Here is a 25176-nt window from a genome sequence, read left to right as displayed (position 1 = left end):
CGCCTTGACTCCACTCACCTTGCCTTGCTTCTGCCTCATTGATCACCTCACAATCCGCTCCAACAGGGATCAAACACTCGCTCATTCCCTGCACTCAGACCTAGGCCTTGCCGCCTCAATTCGGCCCATACTCGCCACATCACAACCGCCCTGCACCTTCAAGACTTCAGTTCCTCAATTCGGCCCATACTCGCCACATCACAACCGCCCTGCACCTCCAAGACTTCAGTTCACACTGCAAAATTGCAGGTCATACAAACGAAGTAAGAAAAAACTGTTAAAGAATCCTAGGTTTGTATGTGGTGACCTATGTGCTCTGATAATAAATGATACTTTTTGACAGTGTTAACTGAAGCAGGGAATACTGGAGATAATCAACAAGTTGTGCAGCACCTGGAAGTGATAGTCTCTGTGAAATGTCACTGGCCTTTCTCTTTCCAAAACTGCTGCCTAGTAGGCAGAATATTTCTGGTCTTATTTCAATTTTCCAAAATCTGCAATATCTTGCTCTTGGATTAAAAAATAAATGCTGACACTTTCATATCTTCTCTGAGCACTTTACACCAAATTCACTGTGATTTAGTACTTTACCTTGTGCATGATACAGTAAGAAAAAACCATTCACAGGACTTAATGCAGCTCTGATTTGTAATGTTTATAATATAAAAGATCTATTGGTCCAGATGTCGTCTGTTTAGAATATATTTTACTTTGATCTTTCAGAAAGGACTCTTAAGAATTGCATTCCTAACATAACTAATGTCCTGCCAGACATTGCTAGAATGTTTGCGATATCTGTGGACTCAATCACTCTTCATTCTGTGTCTTGATTTATTTTCGTAAAATTTCAGAAGGTTTCTTGGAAGGGAGCAGTTGAAGAAAACTAAGTCAGAAAAATTGAATGGTTGTTGGATATTAATTTGAAGCTTAGGAAATGTTTATTATGCTTCTATTCAGTAATTACTAACTTGTCCTTTTAAACATGCAGAGTTTAAAGCCCAGAGCAACACACACAAAATACAGGAGGAACTCAAAGTCAGACAGCATCTAAGAAATGGAATAAATAGTCGATGTTTCACGTGAAGATTCTTCCTCAAGACTGGAAAGGAAGGGGGCAAATGCCAGAATAAGAAGCTGGGGGGAGGGGAAGGAGTACAGACTGGCAGATAAGTGAGACCGGCTGAGGAGAAAGGAGGGTGCATGAAGTGAGAAGCTGGAAGGTTATGGGTGGGAAAGGAAGAAGAATAGATCTGATAGGAGATGAGAGTGGGCAACCAAAGAAAGGGAAGTAGAAGGGGCATCAGAGGGAGGTGAATGGAAGATGAGGGGGAAGAGATAAGAGGGGAGCTATGATGGGGAATGGAAATAGAGAGAGGGGAAGGGATGAATTACTGGAGAATAGAGAAATCGCTGATCTAGACAAAATGTGAGGTATTGCGAAAAGAGTCCTGCCGAAGGGTCTCAGCCTGAAATGTCGACTGTACTTTTTTCCATAGATGCTGCCTGGCCTGCTGAGCTCCTCCAGTACTTTGTGTGTGTTGCTTGGATTTCCAGCATCTGCAGATTTTGTCTTGTCTGTGAGGTATTGCTCCTCCAATTTGAGAATGGCCCCATTTGGCAGTAGAGGAGGTCATGAACCGACATGTCAGAATGGGAATGGGAAGTAGAATTATAATGGGTGGCCACCGGGAAATGTAGATGTAGAAGGGGCTGCACCGCGAACACTTGATACAGAAGCTGACCCTGACAGACTTGCAGGTGAAATGTTAGTTCGCCTGAAAGCTCTGTTTGAGGCCTTTAAGTGGTGGTAAAGGAGCAGGTGTGACACTTGTCCTGCTTGCAGGGTCAAGTACCAGGAGAGAGATCAGTGGAGAATGACAAGTAGACAAAGGAGTCATGCAGATAGTGATTCTTGTGGACAGAGGGGAGTGGGAGGGTGTGTGTAGTGGTAGGATCCTGTTGAAGATGGTGGAAGTTATGGAGAATGATGTGTTTGATGCAGAGGGTCATGTGGTGATGGGTGAGGTCAACCATCTACTCTAGTTCATAACATTTTAATGATCTGTCTCAGTGGATCTCTGTCATCATTTGTGAAATAGTGTGTTACTCCTTTTTTGGCAATGGATGTAGTGTCAATTGTTAGACCAAGTCTCCTGTTATGTATTTCCCAATCTTTGATCTGTTCTTGTTGCTACGTTATTTATTTGACCAGAGCAGTTGAACTTATAGTCAGTTGTGACCTCCAGCCTACCTCTCCATGAGATGTTATTGGTGAAGGTTTCAGCAATGATGCTGCCATTGAACATCAAGGGAAAATGGTTAAACTTTCTATTTAGCAATATTGCATGAAATTGGGTGGTGCAGATGTTATTTTCCACATTATCCCAAGCTGAACCAAGTTGAGCTAAATTGGGCACAGTTTGTTTCATTATCTGAGGAATTATGAATGGAAATGTTGTTCATTCATCAGCTAACGTTGCCATTTCTGACATGACATCTGGGAAGACACTGAAGGCTGGTTTTAATGAAGGGTCCCATTCAAAGCCACTGGCATTAATTATTGATACACAGCCAATTGTGTTTGCTAAAAAGATGTTATTGTATGCTCTGTTCGAAATAGACTGATTAGTAAATCTAACATGGTTATTATTAGTTGTGGGATGAGTTGCAGAAATTAATCTTAAATGCGCACAAGATTGAAAACATTTTACAATAGGATAGTTTTCCTATTTCAATCTCTATAAAAATTAAAATCTCCTATTAAATCCACATTTTCTTTGTTGCTTGTGTGTGTAATCTCTGCATTTTGGGGCTTATACACACTTGAAACATTTTCAGTTTTTAAAAAAAATTCTACTCATAAGCTCACCATTGCTTGCTTTTCTTCTAATGTAACCCCTCTTATAGTTGAAATGGTGTCATCATTCAGATGACTCCTCCTCTCTCCCATTGTACTTGTAGTTCCTGGGTCCTGAATATTTTGCAGCTGCATTTCACTAACACTTTCATGTTGAATGCCTTTAATTTATTCCTTTAGAGACTGCGCATTTGTGGCTTTTAATTTTTGATGTTTTCAAGGTGCCTAACTATTACTCTGCCTTTCTTCCTCTTGCTTTTAGAAATAGCACTTGTACTGTTAGCTCCTCTTAGCTCCTAATAGTCTCCAAACAATATTGCTTACTTGCTCTTTCTTTTGTATTGGTCCGAACAAGAACCCTACTATTTGGGTCATCTCTCCACAATCGTTTCAAGCTGTTTCTTGGTGACAGTGATTAGGCAATATATTATTTCACAATCACAACCCCTCATGCAAAAGATTATTTATGAATATCTGAAGTGTTCAATCCCTTACAACTAACATGTTCTTCCACCTCTACTTCTGGAACCGTATCACCACTCTCACTTCTCTGCTTAGAAGTGGAGTCACACCAACTCACTATTAATGCTGCATTTTTCAAAGTAGTGATCAAGGCCCGGGTAAACTGCCTAAATACTCTTTCATCTCCTATGAGTTGGAGTGCCTTCAATTTTCACCTCAGTTTAGTGGTTTTGATGTTTGCCCGGAGCAGTCTTGCAAGCTCTTGGGAAATGTTCCTAGGCATTCAGTTTTCGGACTCTGCTTTTATTCTTTCTTTTTCAAATAAAGATTGTGAATTTCACAATCAAAGCCAAGAAAAGCAGTCAAATCTGTGACATTAATGCAGGCCATCTCACTGATTGCACTGAGAAAGTAAAGCATGTCAGAAATGGGCTTTCACATAGCTATCCTGTTTGGTTAATCAGTCATTATAAAGCACTTTTGCCATTGTACTGAAATGTGCATTGAATACATAAAACAACTTATATTCACAATTAAAGTTACACATTTTTCTACTCCTTTAGACCAAACCTATGTAATGCTAATGAACTTTAGCACAGTGTCACTAGATCTAGGGGAAAATTGCATTAATAAGGAAATGCTTTAGACATTTAATAAACTGAAAAAACATTGATATAGATGTGATGATTGTAAGTGATCTACCTGGAGTAAAAGCTTTAGTTTTTAACTCAGTTTATTTTTTTGTGTGTCTGTGTGTGATAGGTGGTTTGTTCTAGACGCTGAGACAAAAGACCTAGTTTCAATACACACAGATGGAAATGAGCAACTATCAGTGATGCGGTATTCTCCAGGTAACTTGTTTTCATTCCCTTCATCGTAGAACATCATTAAAAGTGCATTGCTGCAAACACTGTGACAAATGCAATTTGTGATGAGTCCAGTCCTGATGCAGTCTTGACCTAAAAGATTGCTGACTTCTCCAGCATTTTGCTTTTGCAGTTTGTATATTGGTCAGAAGGCCCCAGTTATAGCCCTTTTTTTTTCCAGGGTTTATAGATGATCAGCTCTGATTTGGTTCTTGTAAATTTTCTTTTTTAAAAGAACTCATCTCAGCTCCTTATCTCAACTGACAGGTCATTTACAGGTAAGTATTTGACCAGGTCTTAGCAGGTAGATAATTACAAAACAGGATCCTTTTTCAAGATGAAAGTAAAATTGACAGGCTCTGCCTTGCCTCAAATTCTTGCAATTTAAAAAAAATATTGGCATGGTAAAAAAACACTTGCAGGCCAAATTGAATTTTTTTGGATGTTAACCAAGATAGGTTGGATTCTATGTATAAATGTGCTATTTTAAAATAATCTTTTAATGGAATTTTACATATTCCCAATATTTAAGGTACAATTGGCTTTGGCTTTCTTAAAAGTATAAATGGCTGTGTCACAGTGGGCCATACCTCATAGTCTGCTATTTTGTGACCTGTTTTGCTGTATGGTTTGACAAACCCGTGTCACCCTTGCCAAACACCAAGTGGAGCCCAGCAGTCCAGCTCACTGAACCCTGTGTTATGCAGATATCATTGGCACTGGTGGAAGCTACGTAAATGTTCTTTGTACGTATTGATGGCTTACTTCTGTTAATTTCACAAGTAAAATATTAATATTTTTGGCCTGCATCATTTTTAGTGGTGGTTTGAGGCCACATGTCACTCAGTCATCCACAAATGTGACACCCAAGTAGGGCAAGCAATACAGGAAACCTCCCCCAGGGGTCACTGGATAATTCTGAGCAAGAGAGAAAATGAAAAGCATTCAGACTCTGATACTAGAGCCAAACTTCATACATTAGTACTGAACATAATCTCTTCAGTGGTGAGAAAAGAGTTGCCAGAAAGTCGGTGATATCTGCAGCACACATATTACTCCTTTGCGCTCATCCCTCACTACCCTATCATCTTAGATGGAACATAGAAACTCCCTGTTCATTTCTGAGTTATCATTACCGAATGGACCTCCAGCCATACAGCATTTAAGTGGAGCCAGATATAATGCTGCTTCCAAGTGCCATAGGTCTTGGAAGCAGCATCATAACAGTGCAATGAGAGTCTTTTTTGAATGCCAGTCAATAATTCAGTTTCCAGTGGATTAGTACCCTGCAGCATTTTTAAAAATAAATTCTAGCCCTTATAATGAAGATTATAATTCCTAAGAACAATGTATGAGAATTATATCTTCAAACCGTCAAAATTAAAAGTGAAACAAGGCATCTTCTGCACTTACTAACAAGTCATAAGGAAGCATCTTTTAGCATGTTAGCTTGTTTTTTTGAAGCAAGTTTTGTGCACAGTAAACACCGTTAAGGCCATACAGGCCATCCCTGGGTTGTAACAGTCTGACTTCTAGACACCTACTTAACAAATGAAGTCCCATAATGGGAAATTCATAAGTTTCACATGCATATACACATTCTTTTCTACAAATAGCAGACCTAGCTTCTTCACTCTCTCCACCTTTAGTAATTGTTATTTTTTTTATCAGTGTTATGTGCCTTTGATGCCATTCATCAGGATATGGTGGAAATATGGCAACCATATCAAATGATTTTGCGTATTTTCTGCATTATAGACAAATCAATTTATGGACATCTATATTTACTTACAATACTTAAAACCACAAAACAACTTGGAACCATTCTATTGGGAGGAACTTAATTTTGCTAATCTTTAATACATGCTTGGCTAAGAACCAGTTAAATTTATTCAACTGCAGAAGGAGGCTAAGTAGTGAACTCTGTTGGCTAGCCCCAGGGTAGTAATTAACTATCTTTTTGTTGCATCATGTCTAATCTTAGATGAAGCTGCTTCAGTAGAATTTATTGACAATTTAATTCATTATAGCTTTTCAACACAACATAGGTGTGAGTGTTGCTGTGGGGCCCCATAAGTCTGCTTTATTCACTGGTGGAAAATGGGATTGGGGACTTGCCGTATCAGTTCAGCAACAGCACTGCAACCTGTCAAATGTTTAGTCTAGATGAAGATCAGAACTGAAATCTGCTGGAAACATTTATTACTGTAGTTTCTTCCACTGGAAACAGTGTTTAAAAAGTTTGAAGATGAGTTGCTGGCTTTTGGTTGATTTGGTGTATGGTTATAAACATTTGTTTTCTTTAAGACTAGGTGCAACTTCCTTGAGACGTTTTTGAAAGAGATGTTTCTTAATGTTACTGCGCTAATTTAATATTTTTATGTGCATTACCAATGGTTTGTTACAACACTAGGGAGTGTGGTTAGAATGGTAAATTTTCAGTGATAAACTATTACTAACCTGATTGAGCATTGCGAATTTTATTTGTCTGTTGGTCATGTCCCAGCTAGAGAAAATAACTTTTAAATCTGAAATTTGCAATCTGTGATTTGTATGTTAATGCTTTAAATGATAATGTAAACATTTTTTAATTACCACTTTGTTAATCAGAGGAAATTTGTGTGAAAGATTTTCCTTTGGTGACCAGTGTCTAAAGTGGCTGCTGATAATGTTTATCTTTGGCCATGTGTATGACTTGACAGCCTATGCCTGGCCTATACAATTGAAAACCACACTACCCCTTTCCCACTGAGAGAAATGCAAGTTTCTTTCTGTACCTAAAGGACAGCAGGAAGTCAAAGCCTTCCTATCAGAGTTGGTAATGGTTCTGGGTATTATGGTATTGCCCTTTTAATTTAAGCAGTACAAGCTTAACAGTTGCGGGCACTTGAGGATCTCAGTCCTCAAGATTGAATAGGAAAGAGAAAGATTGAATAGGAGAATGAGGAAGATTTGATAGAAGTTTATAAAATTGATGGGTATGGATAGAGTAAATGCAAGCAGGCTTTTTCCACTTTTCTAGAGCTAGAGGTCATAGTTTTAAGAATGAAAGGTGGAATATTTAAGGCAGTAGTTCCCAAAGTGGGTAACGTTGCCTCCCTGGGGATGATGGGAGTTTCTAAGGGGGTAATAAAGATAAAGTGGGCAAAGGGAGCAGCTGAGAGATTACAAGCTTAGTCACTACTTACTATAAGCGTTTGATCGTCAGTGTCTCATAATTGATTACAATGATCATGTAATCACTTCATCACTGTTCTGTTAGCCAATTGCTTGAATCACATTAAACTTGTTGAAGTGCAATGTGATACTTATGTATCTGGCATGTCATGAGAAATCTGGACTGAAGAAATTGTCTGTGATTATTGCCATTCACTACTGTAACACAGTGCTAGCTACTATGATGCTCTTAATCACGCAGTAACACAGTTACTGTGTGTCATGCAATGGGGTAAAGTTCAGAATTTGCCCTTTTAAATGACCTTCATTCTTCTAGCCCATGGCCCAACCAAGATATCGCTGCCCTACTTTATGTACTTTCAGGCAGAGAGTCAGGTTTTGCCTGAGCTATGATGATGTTAAACTTTACCCTTTATTGATCACAGCGTTAGAGGTTGGACTTGGACAGTAGGCAATTAACTGTGGTTGTTACTCTATAACAAAACTGGCAAAAGCAGAACAAACAAAGAAGTGCAGACAGTACAGTTGGAATATCTGAAATATGGACTTATACCAGCACAAAGCAACTAACAGTACCCAATGTGTCTGTTGTGTAAGTTTTTTTTCAAATGAGGCAATGAAACCATCTAGAATCCTTGAACATTTGAAGAGAATGCACTCTGATAAAGCAAACAAGAACTTGGCTTATCTTCGGAAATGGAAAACACTTCAAAACATGTTTGCTAGCACTTCTCAACAAAATAGTGACGGTTTACATGCTTCATACAACACTTCATTGCTCATTGCTAAATAGGGAAAGCCCCATTCATTTGGAGAAAAACTGATTCTTCCAGCAGTAAGGGAGGTCTGAGTATGGTTTTTCAAAAGTCACCAGAGCAAATAATTAAAACAATTCCACTCAGCGACAACTCTGTTCAAAGACGAATAGATGAAATGTCTGAGAATGTGGAAGACACATGGTAAAACATATTTGGGACAATAGAATTTGCTCTATAGTTGGATGAGTCAACTTTGCCAGGCAACGAATCTTTGCTTCTTGGTTATGCCCACTTCCTAAAATATTAAAGCATGGTTTAAGACTTGTTATTTGCTTGAGAACTAGAAACAGATACAAAGGGGGAATCAACATTTCAGGTTGTTGAGCAATTTTCAAAGAGAATGATATTGTGCTCACCAATATTCTTGCTTGTGCAAAAGATGGGGCACCTTCAATGACAGGATGCCACTGTGGGGTTATTATTTTCTTTAAAAATGCTGTACTTAACATATTTACCACTCACTGTGTAATTCACATGCAACATCTTGCTGCAAAAAATCCTAAGTGTTCAGCTACATGAGTCATTAAATACTATTATCACAGTCCTATCAAGTCCCGTGGTCTCAATTTTCAAATATTACAAGTGTTTTGTATTAAGAACGATGAACAGTTTGAATGCTTAATTTCCAACACTCAAAAGGACGATATCTGAGATGCTGTTATGTGCTTTTGAAACAGTGATAAAGTTCTTTGAAGACTCGAATGCTCTATTCAGTAATCAACTCAAGAATACTAGGCACGACATTGCTTATTGGTCAGAATTATTCATAAAGCTTAATGAATCAATCTTCAATTTTAAGGAAATTACATGAATCTTATTAAGTCAATTCAGTCATCTCCACATTTCTGTCCAAGTTAACCCCATTTAAGTGCACCATTGCTCATCGCAATCTTTTCCAATTTCTGATCCCTTCTGAATAGGAAAAAGAAGAAAGAATACCAGATGATAATCTTCAAATATACTGTGCCCATCTTGGTGCACTGCAGAAAGAAATGTCAGAGAGATTTCAGGACCTTTTCTTGATCCAAGTTCCAGATTGGGTAATAAGTGCATTCCTGAACACTTGTAATGAGGAATGAAAGAGAAAGATGGGGAAAGAACTGATCTCACTACAAAATGACTGAGCTGAAGCCGAGGTTCAAAAAAATCATATCAAGAAAGGTTACAGAAAGAAATCTCTGAAAGCCGTTCTTTTTACTTCCCATGGGAATTCTCCAGGGTTATTTTGGTAGCAGTATACGTTCAGCCTCAGGCCAATGTCAGCCAGGCTTTAGATGATCTGAACAATGGGAGCAACATGCACAAAACCGCACACCCTAATGCCTTCACCATCGTTTTGGAAGATTTTAACGAGGCCAGTCTGAAAAATTCACCAAGCCGTTACCATCAACAGATCACTTGCGATACCAGAGGAAACAACATACTGCACCATTGTTACACCACCATCCAGAATGCCTACTGTGCTATTCCACACCCTCACTTCGGGAAGTCTGATCACCTGGCTGTACTTCTACTCCCTGAGTATAGGCAGAGACTAAAGACTGCAGCACCAGTAGTGAGGACCAAGAAGGTATGGACAAGGGAAGCACAGGAGCACCTACAGGACTGCTTTGAATCGGTGGACTGGACTGTATTCAGTGATTCATCTTTGAACCTGGATGAATATGCTACTTTGTTACCGACTTCATTAAAATTTGTGTGGATAATTGTGTGCCTACAAAGATATGCTTTACACTCCCAAACCAAAAGCCGTGGATGAACCAGAAGGTACATCGTCTGCTGAAGGCTAAACCTGTGGCATTCAAGCCTGGTGATCCAGGCCTGTACCAGCAAACCAGGTATGATTCGCAGAGGGCTATTTCAAGGGTGAAGAGACAATTTCAAATGAGGTTGGAGGCAACATCGGATGCACAGCAACTCTGGCAGGGTCTGCAAGACATTACTTCCTACAAAATGAAACCCAATAACATGAATGGCAGTGATGCTTCACTACCGGATGAACTCAATGCCTTCTATGCACACTTTGAAAGGCAGAACACAACTACAGCTGTGAAGATCCCTGTTGATCCTGTGATCTCTGTCTCAGAGGCCAATGTTAGGCTGTCTTTAAAGAGAGTGAACCCTCGCAAGGTGGAAGGTCCAGATGGAATACCTGCTAAGGCTCTGAAAACCTGTGCCAACTAACTAGCGGAAGTATTCAGGAACATTTTCAACCTCTCACTGCTACGGAAGTTCCCACTTGCTTTAAAAAGGCAACAATTATACCAGTGCCTAAGAAGAATAACGTGAGCTGCATTAATGACAATCGCTCAGTAGCATTCACATCGACAGTGATGAAATGCTTTGAGAGGTTGGTTATGACTAGACTGAACTCCTGCCTCAGCAGGGATCTGGACCCATTGCAATTTGCCTATCGCCACAATAGGTCAACGACAGACGCAATCTCAATGGCTCTCCACACGGCTTCAGACCACCTGGACAACACAAACACCTATGTCAGGATGCTGTTCATCGACTATAACTCAGCATTTAATACCATCATTCGCACAATCCTGATTGAGAAGTTGCAGAACCTGGGCTTCTGTACCTCCCTTTGCAAATGGATGCTCGACTTCCTAACCGGAAGACTACAATCTGCGGATTGGTGATGACCTATCCTCCTTGCTGACGATCAGCACTGGCACACCTCAGGGGTGTGTACCTTGCCCACTGCTCCACTCTCTATACGGCCAGCTAGATCATGGTCGATGCTCTGCTGGAGGGCAGAAGAAGCGCTGTAAGGATCAGATGAAGAATGCTTTAAGGAAGTGCAAGATTAGATCAGAGGACCTGGAGGATGTTGCTGCTGGCCATACCACTTGGCGACAGCTGTGTAAGTATGGGGTTCATATTCTGGAGATGGAAAGAACAACCAGAAGACAGCAGAAGAGAGCCAGGAGAAATGCAGCCATGGTTGCCACCACTACCACATATACACGTCCCACCTGCAGTCGAGCTTGTGGGTCCAGGATAGGACTGTATAGTCATCAAAGATCTCACCATTAAGGGAGTGGACGTCATCATCTGATTTCGATGAACTACTGAAGAGGAAGACGACTCTCTATATACACATGACTGTGTGGCTAGGCACACCTCAAATACCATCTATAAATTTGCTGATAATACAACCATGGTTGGTAGAATCTCAGGTAGTGACAAGAGGGCGTACAGGAGTGAGATATACCAACTAGTGGAGTGGTGCCGCAGCAACAACCTGGCACTCAACGTCAGTAAGATGAAAGAGCTGATTGTGGACTTCAGGAAGGGTAAGACAAAGGTACGCATACCAATCCTCATAGAGGGACCAGAAGTGGAGAGAGTGGGCAGTTTCAAGTTCCTGGGTGTCAAGATCTAAGAGGATTTAACCTAGTCCCAACATACAGATGTAGTTATAAAGAAGGCAAGTCAGCAGCTATATTTCATTAAGAGTTTGAAGAGATTTGGCATGTCAACAAATACACTCAAAAACTTCTATAGATGTACTGTGGAGAGCATTCTGACAGGCTGCATCACTGTCTGGTATGGGGGGGGGGGTTACTGCACAGGACTGAAAGAAGCTGCAAAGGGTTGTAAATCTAGTCAGCTCCATCTTGGGTACTAGCCTATGAAGTACCCAGGACATCTTCAGGGAGCGGCATCTCAGAAAGGCAGCGTCCGTTATTAAGGACCTCCAGCACCCAGAGCATGCCCTTTTCTCACTGTTACCATCAAGTAGGAGGTACAGAAGCCTGAAGGTACACACTCAGCGATTCAGGAACAGCTTCTTCCCCTCTGCCATCCGATTCCTAAATGGACTTTGAACCCTTGGACACTACTTCACTTTTTTTTTAACATACACGGTATTTCTGATTTTTTCACGTTTTTTAATCTATTCAATATGTATACTATAATTGATTTATTTTTTATTGTTAATTTTGTTTTATTAGTTATTTTATTGTCTTTTCTATATTATGTATTACATTGAAGTGCTGCTGATAATTTAACAAATTTCATGTCACATGCTGGTGATAATAAGCCTGATTCTGATTCTGAAAGCTGAACTCGCCCAACTTCTTTCAAAGCAATGAAAACGAATGCAAATTACTGGGTATGGGGATCTGAGACTCCAGAGTGACATTCAGCCTGATGTTGAGAAGCTGATATCACTGCATCAAACCCATCCATCTCATTGAATGGTGAAACAGCAATTAAGTAGAGAATACTTGGATGACTAATGTACACTGCAAAATAGTTGATGAAAACTGTTTTACTGTAATTAAAGAAATAATTTTATTTGTAACTTTAAATCGACCTGAATTTTTTTTTGCCATTACTTGTCATTGCTTTGAATTTACAGATCCTATTTTCTTTCACTGCATTGTAAATCAAAATCCTTTATCATTTTTATGTAATGTCTGGAAAAGGAGAGGGGAGTACTGGGGATGTGGTCTGAGAGCTGAGAGGACAGTAACCCAGAACCACTGGTTTAAGAGGAGCTTCTATAGCCAGCGGGTGGTGTGTGCATGATGCGTGGAACAAGCTACTAGTGGAGGTGATGGATGCGGATTTGATTGCGATATTTAAGAAAAATTTGGATAAGCCCATGGATGGGAGTGATATGGAGGACCATGGCCAAGGTGTGAGTTGGTGGGACTAGGCAGAATACTAGTTTTGCATGGATTAGAAGAGCCCAACTATCTGTTTCTGTGCTGTAGTGCTCTACAATTTTAGTTCTGACAAACACAAAAACTCATTATGTGGATAGAAGTGATTCCGAGGACTTCAGAATATGTTTTTCCTTGTCTTTCTATTCTAATGCAGTTATAAGATCCTAAGAATCCTTCGAACAGATACCAATGTAACCCAAAGTCATCTGGTGACTTTTTTCAAAATAAACATTTTGTTAAAGACATTCCCTTCAGCTTCACACATTTTAATTCCACGTCCCATTCCGAGATGTCAATCCATGGCCTCCTCTACTGTCGAGATGAAACCATACTTAGGTTGAAGGAACAACACCTTATATTCCATCTCGGTAGCCTCCAACCTGATGGCATCAACATTGATTTTTCTAACTTCCATTAACGCCCCTCCTCCCCTTCTTACCCCATCCCTAATTTATTATTATTATTGTTTTTTCTCTCTTTCCCTCTCACAATAATTCCTTGCCTGTTCTCTGTCTTCCTCTGGTGCTCCCCTCCCACTTTCTTTCTTCCAAGGCCTTCTGTCCCATGATACTCCCCTTTTTCCAGCCTTGTCTCCCTTTTGCCAATTAACTTCCCAACTTTTGGCTTCATCCCTCTCCCTCCTGTCTTCTCCTATCATTTCAGGTCTCCCCCTCCCCCTCCCCCTCCCCCTCCCCCTCCCACTTTCAAATCTCTTACTATCTCTTTTTTTCCGTTAGTCCTGACGAAGGGTCTCAACCCGAAACGTTGACCGTACCTCTTCCTATAGATGCTACCTGGCCTGCTGCGTTCCACCAGCATCTTGTGTGTGTGTGTGTGTGTTGCTTGAATTTCCAGCATCTGCAGATTTTCTCACGTTTTCCCTTCAGCTATGGATTGTATGAAAATCTCTGTGAAATATTTTGTCAAAAATAAAGACCATTTCACAGCATATAGACTAGAACTCAAACAGTGAAGTGAATATAAATTGAAAAAAATATTCTAGAGCAAAATCAAGTGGCAACAAGAAATCCAGAAGAAGTGCCAGGAATAATTAATTTTCAACCTGTATTGGGAAAAAAACTTGCATTCTAGAGAGTCTGTAAAAGTGTGACATTCCAACTTAATTTTCTTTCGTTAACAACTGTCAGTGCTGGGGTGGAAAGTGAGAGTGGTTATCCTTTAATGCCTGCTCTGTTTTCCACTGTCATTTCCAGTGTTCAGAAACTTTTGCTCACTTTGGATTGTTACTTTATGCAAAGCGACACAAAATCTGCAACTTCTATTACAACCCCTGCTCCTTATTCTATCTGTTAGCTTTGACCGTGGTTTGCTGGGAGACTATGGACAATCAGCAGAGTTCAGTGAGAGGACCTGCCAGGTTATGAATACTGAGCACCAGTTCCATCTGATTACTGGAAAGGGAAAAGATTAATTTTAGCAACTGGATCATCAGAATTCTGGATCTGTTTAGCCATTTACCTGGTTTCCCAAAGTTTAAAGTACTCTAACTTTCTAGGGCTAATACAGCTAGCTTGTTCAGTAACTATAATAATCAGAAGTTCCTTGGAATTTGTTTTCAAACTCTTTTCAGATTTGCTGTACTATAAATTCATATGGATAGGACAGAAGTTTCTTTTTGCCTACCATCTCTATTGCCATCTAACAGAGAATTTGGTGTTGTGGTGTTCCATCACTGATTCTTAGACTTGAACTTCTTTAATTTGAGGAACAGAAAACAACTGTGCTTGAAAGTTGGTACAAAGGATATGTCAGGGGTAAGTTTTTTACGCAGAGAGTGCATGGAATGGGCTGCCGGCAATGGTGGTAGAGGCAGATACGATAGGGTCTTTTAACAGACTCCTGGACAGGTACATGCGGCTTAGAAAAATAGAGGGCTATGGGTAACCCTAGGTAATTTCTAAGGTAAGGACATGTTCGGCACAGCTTTGTGGGCCGAAGGGCCTGTATTGTGCTATAGGCTTTAGCTATTATGTTTCTATAATGGAAATGCTCGCAGGTCGGACAGCATTACTGAAAAGGGAAACGAGTGTGTTTCAGATCGATGGCATTCTTTAGAAATCCTGACAGTACTTATAACAGTTTTTATTTGGAGACTCTGCTATATTTTACTTTGATCTGTCTTGTGTGACTTTTCTGTTAACAATGTACTTCTTGCTCATCTTTGAAAGGCATCTTACTCAGAGGTTGTAAGTATTGGCCTCCTCATATTTCATAGCCATCCCTATCCTTTTAATTTGACAGTAATTTATTCATTTCTGTTGCTATTTTGTTCCCTGAACCATCCAAATCTCCACGTGTGTGGTTGAGCTGATCATGTTCGGTTTCAACAGCTTAGCTACTTACTCCTAACTATTTTGTTGCAGGTAATAGAAGTTACAAAAAATTAAAAGTTGTGGCAACCATTAAGAAATGTTTGGCTACCTTTGGGACACATTTTGTTGATCTTCCTGGAGCTATCAGGCATTGCATCATGGATTATTACGCTCTCACACTCTCCAATCTACAGCGCAAGCTGTTTGCAAATTCTTTAACATGAGTTCCATCTGTGGATCATTTCGGCTTAGTCTCTGGTGACCACACCACAGTTTGATGTCCTTCCAGCATCCTTCTTACAACTGGAACAAAGGGCTTCAGATCTCCAAGCTGTTTACCCAGGAGGCATCCTGGTCTTTTATTAACAACACCTTTAATTAACGAGACAATTGCTGCTGCTCACTTATGGTCTGTACATACTGAAGTGCACCCACACTGGCTACTTTCCCCATTGTTTCTGACTAGTTACCGTGAATTGCTGCTTGGGCATGATAGATCGTTAACAACTGTGAACTTTGTGAAGACTTGCCAGAGTTGAAGAGCTTGCCTTTATTTGGACTGTACTGAGAGGAGTAGAAAGGGTTGCAAACAATTTTCTAAAGAGATCAGTACACATGTTGCTCCAGAAGGAGATTTAGATGTTGACAGCTAGGAATTTACAATTGCTTGTCATTGCTGTGGAACTAGCAGTTGCTTCTGGTGTCCATATGTGTACAGTAAACTTGCTATAGTTTATTTATTGATAACACCTTTTAACATCCATCCATGTGCATTCCTTTCATTTATTTTCTCATTGCAAATGTATAAGAAAAAACTTTCTAGAACTTGGACGTTTTTACTTCCGGATTTGCTTTCTGTCAGAATTTTTCAATCTGCTTGGCTGTGCACTTTCAGGACAACACTTCCTGAGCGCCATGTACCTCTCACAAAATGTCTGACTGCAATTCCCAGTAAGAAAGATGAATCTATCAAATCCAAGTTATTTATTGTCATATGGGCGCAATGAAAAACGTATTTGTAGTAGCATCACAGGCACATTGTATCATACAAGCAGTATTCAGAAGAGAAAAAAATTAAGCAGTTTTTACAAGGAAGAAAACCATATGAACAAAAGAAAAGGGTGTATATTAGTACAAAGAGATCTAAATTGTCTTAGTGTTGCTAAATTCTAGTGATTAGTGTTTTGCTGGTTGGTTCAAGCACCAAATGGTTGAAGTGAAGTAGTTGTTCTTGAATCTGGTGGTGTGGGACTTCAGACCAGTATCTCCTGGCTGCTGGTATCTGCAAGAAGATGGCATGGCCCAGATGGTGGGATCTTTGTTGATGAATGTTGTCTTCCTGAAACAGGACTCAGATTATTAAATGCTTCCCAAGCACCTTATGCTAAGGAGTTCACCGATGCTGAGTTCCTTCAAGGTCAAGAACATATGCTATCTCCATGCCGCAACCTTATTATCCACTGCCAAGAAGGCCCACCAGCACCTTTACTTCCTGAGAAAGCTAAAGAAATTTGGCCTGTCCCCTAAAACTCTCACAAATTTTTATAGATGCACCGTAGAAAGCATTCTTCTAGAGTGCATCACAACCTGGTATGGAAGTTGTCCTGTCCAAGACCGGAAGAAGCTGCAGGAGATCATGAACACAGCCCAGCACATCACATCACACAAACCAATCTTCTGTCCTTGGACTCACTTTACACTGCACGCTGTCGGAGCAGTGCTGCCAGGACAATCAAGGACACAACCCACCCAGCTAACACACCTTTTGTACCTCTTCCCTCCGGGAGAAGGCTCAGGAGCTTGAAGACTCGTTTGGCCAGATTTGGGAACAGCTTCTTTCCAACTGTGATAAGACTGCTGAACGGATCCTGACCCAGATCTGGGCTGTACCCTCCAAATATCCGGACCTGCCTCTCGGCTTTTTTTGCACTACCTTACTTTCCTTTTTCTATTTTCTATTTATGATTTATAATTTAAATTTTTTAATATTTACTATCGATTTGTACTCCAGAGAGCGCAAAGCGCAGAATCAAATATCGCTGTGATGATTGTACGTTCTAGTATCAATTGTTTGGCAACAATAAAAGTATAAAGTATTATGAGACCATTCTTTCTGGCATTTAATGCAATGAATGTATAATTTAAAAAAAATGTTTTCTGATTGGGATATGCTGTATCGTTCCTTTTTATAAGATAATTGGATATCTCAGATTTTGGGAAAGTTCTGTTTTAGCAGTTCCGATAGCTACTTTGTGTTCTATTTGTTGTTTTTTTAAAGTGCAAACCATTCCAGTCATCAATTCATTGTCCAAAATAAGCATAATAAGAGGTGAATCCATCTAGAAATTACCCTATTTACATTATGTTTCTGGATGCAAAAACCCTTCTCAGGTGAAAACTGTGATGGTAAATTTAGTCTCACAAATTTCAGGGATTTTATTTTCTTATGAGGAGAAACAGCTGACGGGATATTCCAGTTTGAAGGTTGGTCACAGCTGCTTGTACTCTTCACTAATTGCAATAGGGATCGACCTTTTACAACCTTATGGATATTAGTAAACTAGTCTCACATTTAACCACAGTGTTAGGCAGATGAAAATGGAGATGACGGAAGTGTTTAATGTGAGTACACTCTCGAAATGGATGGATAAACATTACTCCTTTTTTCTTGCACAAGATACGTGAGGATTTGTATTAAATATAAGTTGCTAAATATCCACAAAAAATATCTTTCAGGGTCTTTTACCTATCTATCCCAGAGAGGTCTTCCTCTTCTACTAACCTTGTTACAGCTTTATGAAACCGAATGTTGTGTATGAAATTTAAAGATAATGCAGACCTTTAGCTACTCCAGAGACATTGCATTTTTGTCTACACCCCCATCCACTCCAGTATTCTCTTTGGAGATCCTGCCTCATCTCACATCTTTCTAATATCTGAAGTTTAGTGAGCTTCTTCAAATGAAGTTAACCTCATGAGTGGGCATTTCCCCTTAATAAAAGGCAGGCATGAATTGTCACAAGTCAGTTGTGTTTGGCCTTAGATAATGCAAACTTTTCAGCTACTCCAGAAACATTGCATTATTGACTGAACCCCCATCCCAATATCCTCTTTGGATATCCCACCTCACCTCATATCCATCTGATGACATTAGTGAGCATCTTCAAATGAAGTTAACCTCAGAGATTATACCTAGGTCATCTTCCTTGACAGAGGTAGGCATGAATGGTCCCAAGTCAGTGGTGTTCAGCCCTGGTTGGGTAATTAATTTTTCTGTTGCATATGTAGGATCAATTACATTTCTCTTGTTAATATCAAAGCAATGTTGCAGACTTTAAAAAAAACTTTTCTTTTGAATCGTATTATTGCAAGCTAGAAAGTGCGGAATGATAATAAGAAAAATGTTTCCTTTATTTTTTTATATTCCTACTGACTGCTGTTTGACTTTCCTAGAAAATTTGATACATTGAGAATGCATATTTATCATTTGCTAATGGATGTATAATTAAATGCTATTTTTCTTTACAGATGGTAATTACTTGGCAGTTGGGTCGCATGACAATTTTGTTTACATTTACACGGTAGCAGAAAATGGCAGAAAATACAGCAGGCAAGGAAAATGTACTGTAAGTGACTAAATTATTTAATCTACAGGAATGTTACTGACTTCCAGTTGATTTGTACACATTCAAAAGTATGCACTGTCAGTACCCTGATCTTTAATCTGCTTTAATTTCATATCCACGTCATTTTTCCAGATGACTGCTTGATACAGGATGCCAAATGTAACCTTTAGTTTTGAGAGTTGAGAAAGTGATTGCCTGTCTTCCAATCCTGTGCATTATTACAGTTGTTATACACAATAGCTTAGATTATACTGTTCTTTAGGTAGCATATCCATGAGAACAGGCAACTAAACAGCATTGTGCCGGCCAGCATAATCCCTATTTAGCACCCTGCATAGTGCAGTGAGGAAGTATGTAACATGCTGGCAATGTGGCTCTGGTGCACCTGCAGAGTTCCAAGGCAGAGTTCAGCTACGCTGCTTGAAAGGGTCACTAACCTGGATGAAAAAGATAAATAGTCTATATTTTTCATTACTCTAAATCAAGAGAACATTAATATTATTCATATTGGATGATATTGCTTTAAGGAAATTAATTACTTAATTCTCAACTGCTTTTAATATCTCCTGCTAATGAGAATACTCGGGGACCTGCTTGTGACACTGATCTTCCTCTCAGTCATCTCCTGTTCTGCTTCATTTCACCCTGGAGTGCTGTCCTTGTACTTCTGGTGTGTGGGACATCTCTATCCATCTCCGCTTCATCCTTTAGGATACTTGCATCCATATCTATGGATCTGGGATTGGTTCACCTCCCAGCTGAATTTCCCTACTAACGTTCTATCATTTGACATGTTCATCTTTTCAGCATCAACTAAATGCTGTGTGACATCTATAAGACTTACTGTTTGTATGTTGGAAGACTTACAACTGTCAAATCAAAGTCAAAAGTTAAGTCAAGCTAACAAAAGCATTAAAATTCCGCAGATATTTCTGCATAGACATTATGGAAATCTTCAGTCCGTGTGATTTTTATTATCCTCCCACATTGTATGATGATAATGTTGACTTTACAAATTCCAAAACTGGTTTTACCGAAAGGTAAAATATTGACTGTAGTAATATAGTACAATGCATTGTGTTATGGTATTATTTGACTTTGGTTATTGTGATACAAATGAAATATGATGGAGTAATAACTGAAAATTGATTTTCATTGTTTTGTCAGTGGAGAGAAACTGGCATCAGTACAACTAAATTATAGCCTGCAGAGAGTATATACAGACATGCAAGGTTGCACAACTATCCAGAGCCAGGCTGCATATTTTGGATGACTAATCACCAGCAGAGAGTACAGTACAAGCAGTTAAGCATGAAATAACATGCAGAATAGGGAATGTGGCTATGTTGCACAGCTATTGTGAGCATCTGAAATAGAACTATCCTGTACACGGAGGAGAGTATATTTGTGATATGGATTGGAAAATCATTTCTATAAGCAGTATCCATTGAAGAAGACAGCATAGTGTATGACGTGGTCAAGATGAGCTGGGCAGGAGCAGTCACATCCTATACTACTTAAAGTGATACCAACCAATATTATTATGTTACAGCCGTCTCTAGTGGCTTCTTGAAAGACAGCTGGTTAGGTTCTCAGTGCCTGATACAACTGGGACTGACATCAACAGCATATGTTTTGCCAATCTGTACATTGAAATTGTATCCAGATTTCAACAACTAACATATGCTATTGATTTATAGATTTTTGGGGGGCGGGGGTGTGCTGGGATGTCATCAACAGTCGTGCTTGAAAATTAAATTGAAAATGAAATTTGCAATTTTAAGTTATCCACTCTTTCAATAGCTTTCCTGCTTTGCTTGCACAAAAACGTGTGACCTGGAGTTGAAAATTGTCCCTATACAAATTGAAGATGGCCTGGTTCATCCATTCATTTTCAGAGTTATTCCAGAATTTAGTTCAGTCTTTTGGTTGAAAAAGAAGCTTTCCTGTAGATTTCATGAGTGTAGAGTTATAGTCTGTCATGCCCCAGTCATTTTCAACTTAGAATTGTGTTCTAATTTTATCTTCCCACATAACCCAGTAGAGTAATACTATGAATCACTCATCTCAGATTCAAAGTTAATTTTAACTAGGAACTCCATGATTTTAAACGCGACTCCTTCAGAGCTGCAATCTACTGGTTTAACTTTAACGTTCATTGCTCAACTCAGTTTGTAGATTGCTGCTCCATGTTGATCAGGCGTGCTCAAGTTCAAGGCCATGTGTAAGTTTATTGTCATCCGACTGTACAAGTCTTAGGCACCTCTAGAGTTTTCATATACATTTTGCTTTGGATATTTTTTTTTGTCTTCTGCATTAGTGTATCAGTAGGAAAGAGCAAATTTTAGATTTCTAAACATTCCTTTTCCAAATAGTTAAATAATATTAAGTAACAGGCCACTTTTCAAATAGAAGTGATTACTTTGTAGTATACACCCTGGTGTATGATTTAAACAAAGATGACAAACAGTTGCTAATGATCAATGACATAATGAGAAGAATGAACTAAACTGATTAACTGAAACAAAAAAAGTGTAGAAGGAATCAAACTGGGTGAAGGACAACTGAACTAAAAGGCGAGAGTGTGATAGATGTGACAGTTTAACCTTCAAATCATCAATTCTTACACCATGGCAAGATTGAGCACAGCAACAAGACACAAAGTGGTCATTCTGCATCAGCAAGGTCTCTCCCAAGCAGAAATTTTGCAGCAGACAGGAGTTTCAGGATGTGCTGACCAAGCTCTTCTGAAGAAGCACAAAAAACCAGACAAAGTTGAGGACCAGAAATGGTGATCAGTGGAGTCCCACAGACAGTTATGCAGGCCGAGTTATTGGATATATTTAAGACGGAGATTGATAGGTTCTTGATTAGTCAGAGTGTTAAAGGTTACGGGGAGAAGGCAGGAGAATGGGTTTGAGAGGAATAATAAATCAACCATGATGAAAGGGCAGAACAGACTTGATGGGCCGAATTCTGCTCCTATGTCGTATGGTCAGCAATGCTTCAGGCCCTTCATCTACAACACTCATGGCAAATGTCATAAATAGAAAGGAGGGAGACCCCTGTGATCCTCTCGGTGGTTCTGCCGAGTCTTGTGGTCCAATGCCTTGTAGCTTTTGTCTGATTGCATCATTGTGTGGTACAAGGCACTATTGGTGGTTCTCCTGTTAGAAATTGTTAGAATGCGGTCTGAGAGCTTTGAATGCTTCAATCTCCTCAAGGTGTAGCTGCTCCTATATCTTCTAAGCACACAGCCAACGGTTTAAGATGGCACTACTGAAGATGGGTGACAACTTACTGGCGGTTCATAAAGCAAGAAATACAACTAAATGCTTTACTAATAACACTTTTACTCTGGAGATTTGTGGAAAATGATCACCGCATACAATAAAGGTGAGGCTGATTTGAGGGTTGGGGGTGTGGGAGAGGTGCAAAGTTGGAGCAAGGTCGAGGCATATTTGAGGAAAAGTGGTCAGAGCAAGTTCGAGGCATGTTCAAGGAGAACTGGTCAAAGTGAGGTGGAGTCATGGTTGTGACAGAGTCAGGCATGCAAAGCGGCGAAAAGTCGGAGAGGAGGACACTCAGAGCCTGTCCATCTAAATCGAAAGCGAGGTTTGATCGATCTCATGGCCGGGACGATTTGGAAAGGTCGGTTACGGGCCAGAATCTGACAGTGGGGTCGAGGCCCAGAGCGTATCGATGTAACAGGGCCCGAGACCTAAAGCGAGGGACGGCCTGATGTTTGGGTGATTTAAATGCTGGTATGAATGGAGTGAAAGGGCAGGGTGTTGAGACCAGAGGCGAGGGTTGGGCTGGTTCTGCTCACTGCCCTGCGACATTCCTCCGCTGTGCTCGGTGCTGAGGCTGTGGCCTGCTCCGGATGCTCTGGGCTTCATGTCTGTAGACTTGCACTCGCTCTGAATGTCTATAGACTACGCTTTCGCTCTGAACGTTTGTGGACCCACACTCGGTCTGAACGTCTGTAGACCCGCACTCGCTCTGAATGCTGTTGCTTGCTTTCACTTTTTGCACAATTTGGTTTTTTTCCCCTCTGCACATTAGGGGTTTATTGGTTGTTTTTCAATGGGTTCTTTCGGGTTTCTTGTTTTGTGGCTGCCTGTAAGGAGATAAATCTCAATGTCTTATAATTTATACATACTTTGATAAAAGATGTCCTTTGATCTTCGAACTTTTCTTGACTAATGAGGAGGTGTTGTGGGTCCAGGTTAGATCATCCATTAGCTGCGCACCGAGGAACTCAGTGCGCTTCACTCTCTCCACAGCAGAGTCATAAATGTGCAATAGAGAGTGGTTGGCCTTTGTCGTCTTGAAGTCCACAATCATCTCTTTAGTCTTTCTACGTTGAGACTCGTGTTGCTGTTCTCACACCATTTGACAGCTTCTTTACCACCTTGCTGTATACCGACTCATCATTGTTGCTGATGAAGCAAACTACTATTGTATCATCAGCAAACTTGATGCGGTTTGAGTCAGATCGGGCAGTGTAGTCGTGAGTCAGCAGTGGGCTGAGGATACTGCTCTTAGGGGCACCAGTGCTCAGTGTGATGGAAGTTGAGTTGTTGCTGCCAACTCAGACTGACCCCAACCTTTCTGTCAAGAAGTCTACGATCCAGTTACAGAGAAGGGTGTTGAGTCCCAACAAGAACAGTTTACCCACCACCCTGTCAAGGATGATGTGTTAAACGCTGAGCTGAAGTCAATGAATAACATCATTGTGGGTTTGTAGGCTTTTATTTTTGGAAACTCTGATTTTTGTTTGTATATCTAATAGATTTCGCAGATTTAACGCAGATTTCTCATCAGTAAAACCCAATAAATAAGAATTGATTCTTTGCATTTTTATCATCCAACAGTGTGATTAATTGCAAAGGTTTAAACTCTGCCTCTTAATCCAAGAGCCCACACTTGTCCAAAAGCTCAGTTTTCATTGAAAGAGCTTTTATACAGTTGCCAGATGTCTGGCAAAATGGCAGTAAGCTGCTTGTGTTGGTATTAGAACATATAATTCATGGAACTTTTTTTTAGCAAAAACTTTAAAACATATAAGATTATCTGTGAAGTCTGAGGTTACCAATAGTTCTGGAGTAATTCATACTTAAAGTTCGCAAGTTGATATCTGTGAAAACTTACCGCAGGTAAGTATTGTTAACATGCTGAGCTTCACTTATCAATAAATCACAATTAACTTCTACAAGTAATGTGTAGACCTTTGTTACCGAATATAGTAGTTGGATAAGTCATTTCGCTGAGCTTGTGATTGACACCAAAGAGAAAAGTGGGAATGATATACAGATGACATTCAAAGTAAAGCTAGCAGGTTAAATTTGTTTCTGGCAATGTTAGCAAGCAAAGAATAATCCCCTCCCTCTGCTCATTAGGATCTGCTGACTGTGCAGCTATACTTGTGAGCAGTGGTGTTCTGCAGGAATCAGTATTGTGACGTCTTTGTGATAGGTGTGTGTGTATTCAATGACAATGTCAAGACCCACCTGCAGAAGTGCCACATCAACCTGAATGGATGGAAGAAATCAGCACAGAATAGGGAAAATTGGAGAAGGACTGTCCTTGAGAATACCTCCACCGTGCTGCTGAGTCCAAGCGGCTTCACTGTAAGGAGAGAGTGGCAAAGGCCCAACCAGCTATGTCCACCACCACTTCAATGACCTACAGCTGTCAACACTGCAATAGGACTTGTGGATCACGGATTGGCCTCTTCGGTCATCTTAAGACCCGCAAGTGACTAGATCAACCACCAGGAGAAGAATCATACTCGACTACGAATGATTGCTGATGATGATGATGTGTATATGTATGAATGTGTGTGTGTGTGATTTGGATGAAACTGTAGATGCGTGGGTTAGTTCATTTGCAGACAGCACAAGAACTGGTGGAGATGTGGAGAATGAAGAAGTTGTCAACAGGACATAGATCAGTTACAGATATGAGTGGAGAAATGGGAAATGGCGTTCAATGTGAGTAGGTGTTGTCAGTATAAGATGCTGCACTTTGGGAGGTCAAATGTTAGAGGAAAGTTAATGCAAGGACAAAATGGTTCAGAACAGAGTAGATGGGCCAATTGCCTGTTTCTGTGATGTACTTTTCTATGACTCTGATACTTAACACAGGAATTCTGGTGTCTTTGTCCATATCTCTCTAAAAGTGGGCAATGCAGGTAGGTAGGTAGGTAGGTACTAAAGAAGGCATATGGCATACTTGTCTTCATTGGTCAGGGCACTGAAAAGGAGAGTAAGAAAGTTACACTGTTACTACATACAGTACCTATAAAAAGTATTCACCCGGCTTGGAAGTCTTCATGTTTCACAACATT

At 40.0% G+C, this 25176-nt stretch overlaps 1 protein-coding gene across 2 annotated transcripts in view; it reads left to right on the top strand.

Annotated features, from left to right (window-relative positions):
• The window catches only part of LOC134350481 (echinoderm microtubule-associated protein-like 4), a 259312-nt gene that overhangs the window by 205930 nt on the left and 28206 nt on the right, over window positions 1-25176 (top strand). For both annotated transcript variants that reach the window (XM_063055692.1, XM_063055693.1), the window contains 2 exons: window positions 4082-4170; window positions 18727-18824. In XM_063055692.1, coding sequence (XP_062911762.1) covers window positions 4082-4170; window positions 18727-18824 — 187 coding nt within the window. The remainder of the gene's footprint in view (window positions 1-4081; window positions 4171-18726; window positions 18825-25176) is intronic.

This window comes from Mobula hypostoma, chromosome 8 (genome assembly GCF_963921235.1).
Source record: "Mobula hypostoma chromosome 8, sMobHyp1.1, whole genome shotgun sequence".
In the NCBI taxonomy this organism is placed as follows: domain Eukaryota; kingdom Metazoa; phylum Chordata; class Chondrichthyes; order Myliobatiformes; family Myliobatidae; genus Mobula; species Mobula hypostoma.
Note: the sequence above shows the minus strand (reverse complement) of the source record. Positions and strands in the feature narration are given on the sequence as shown.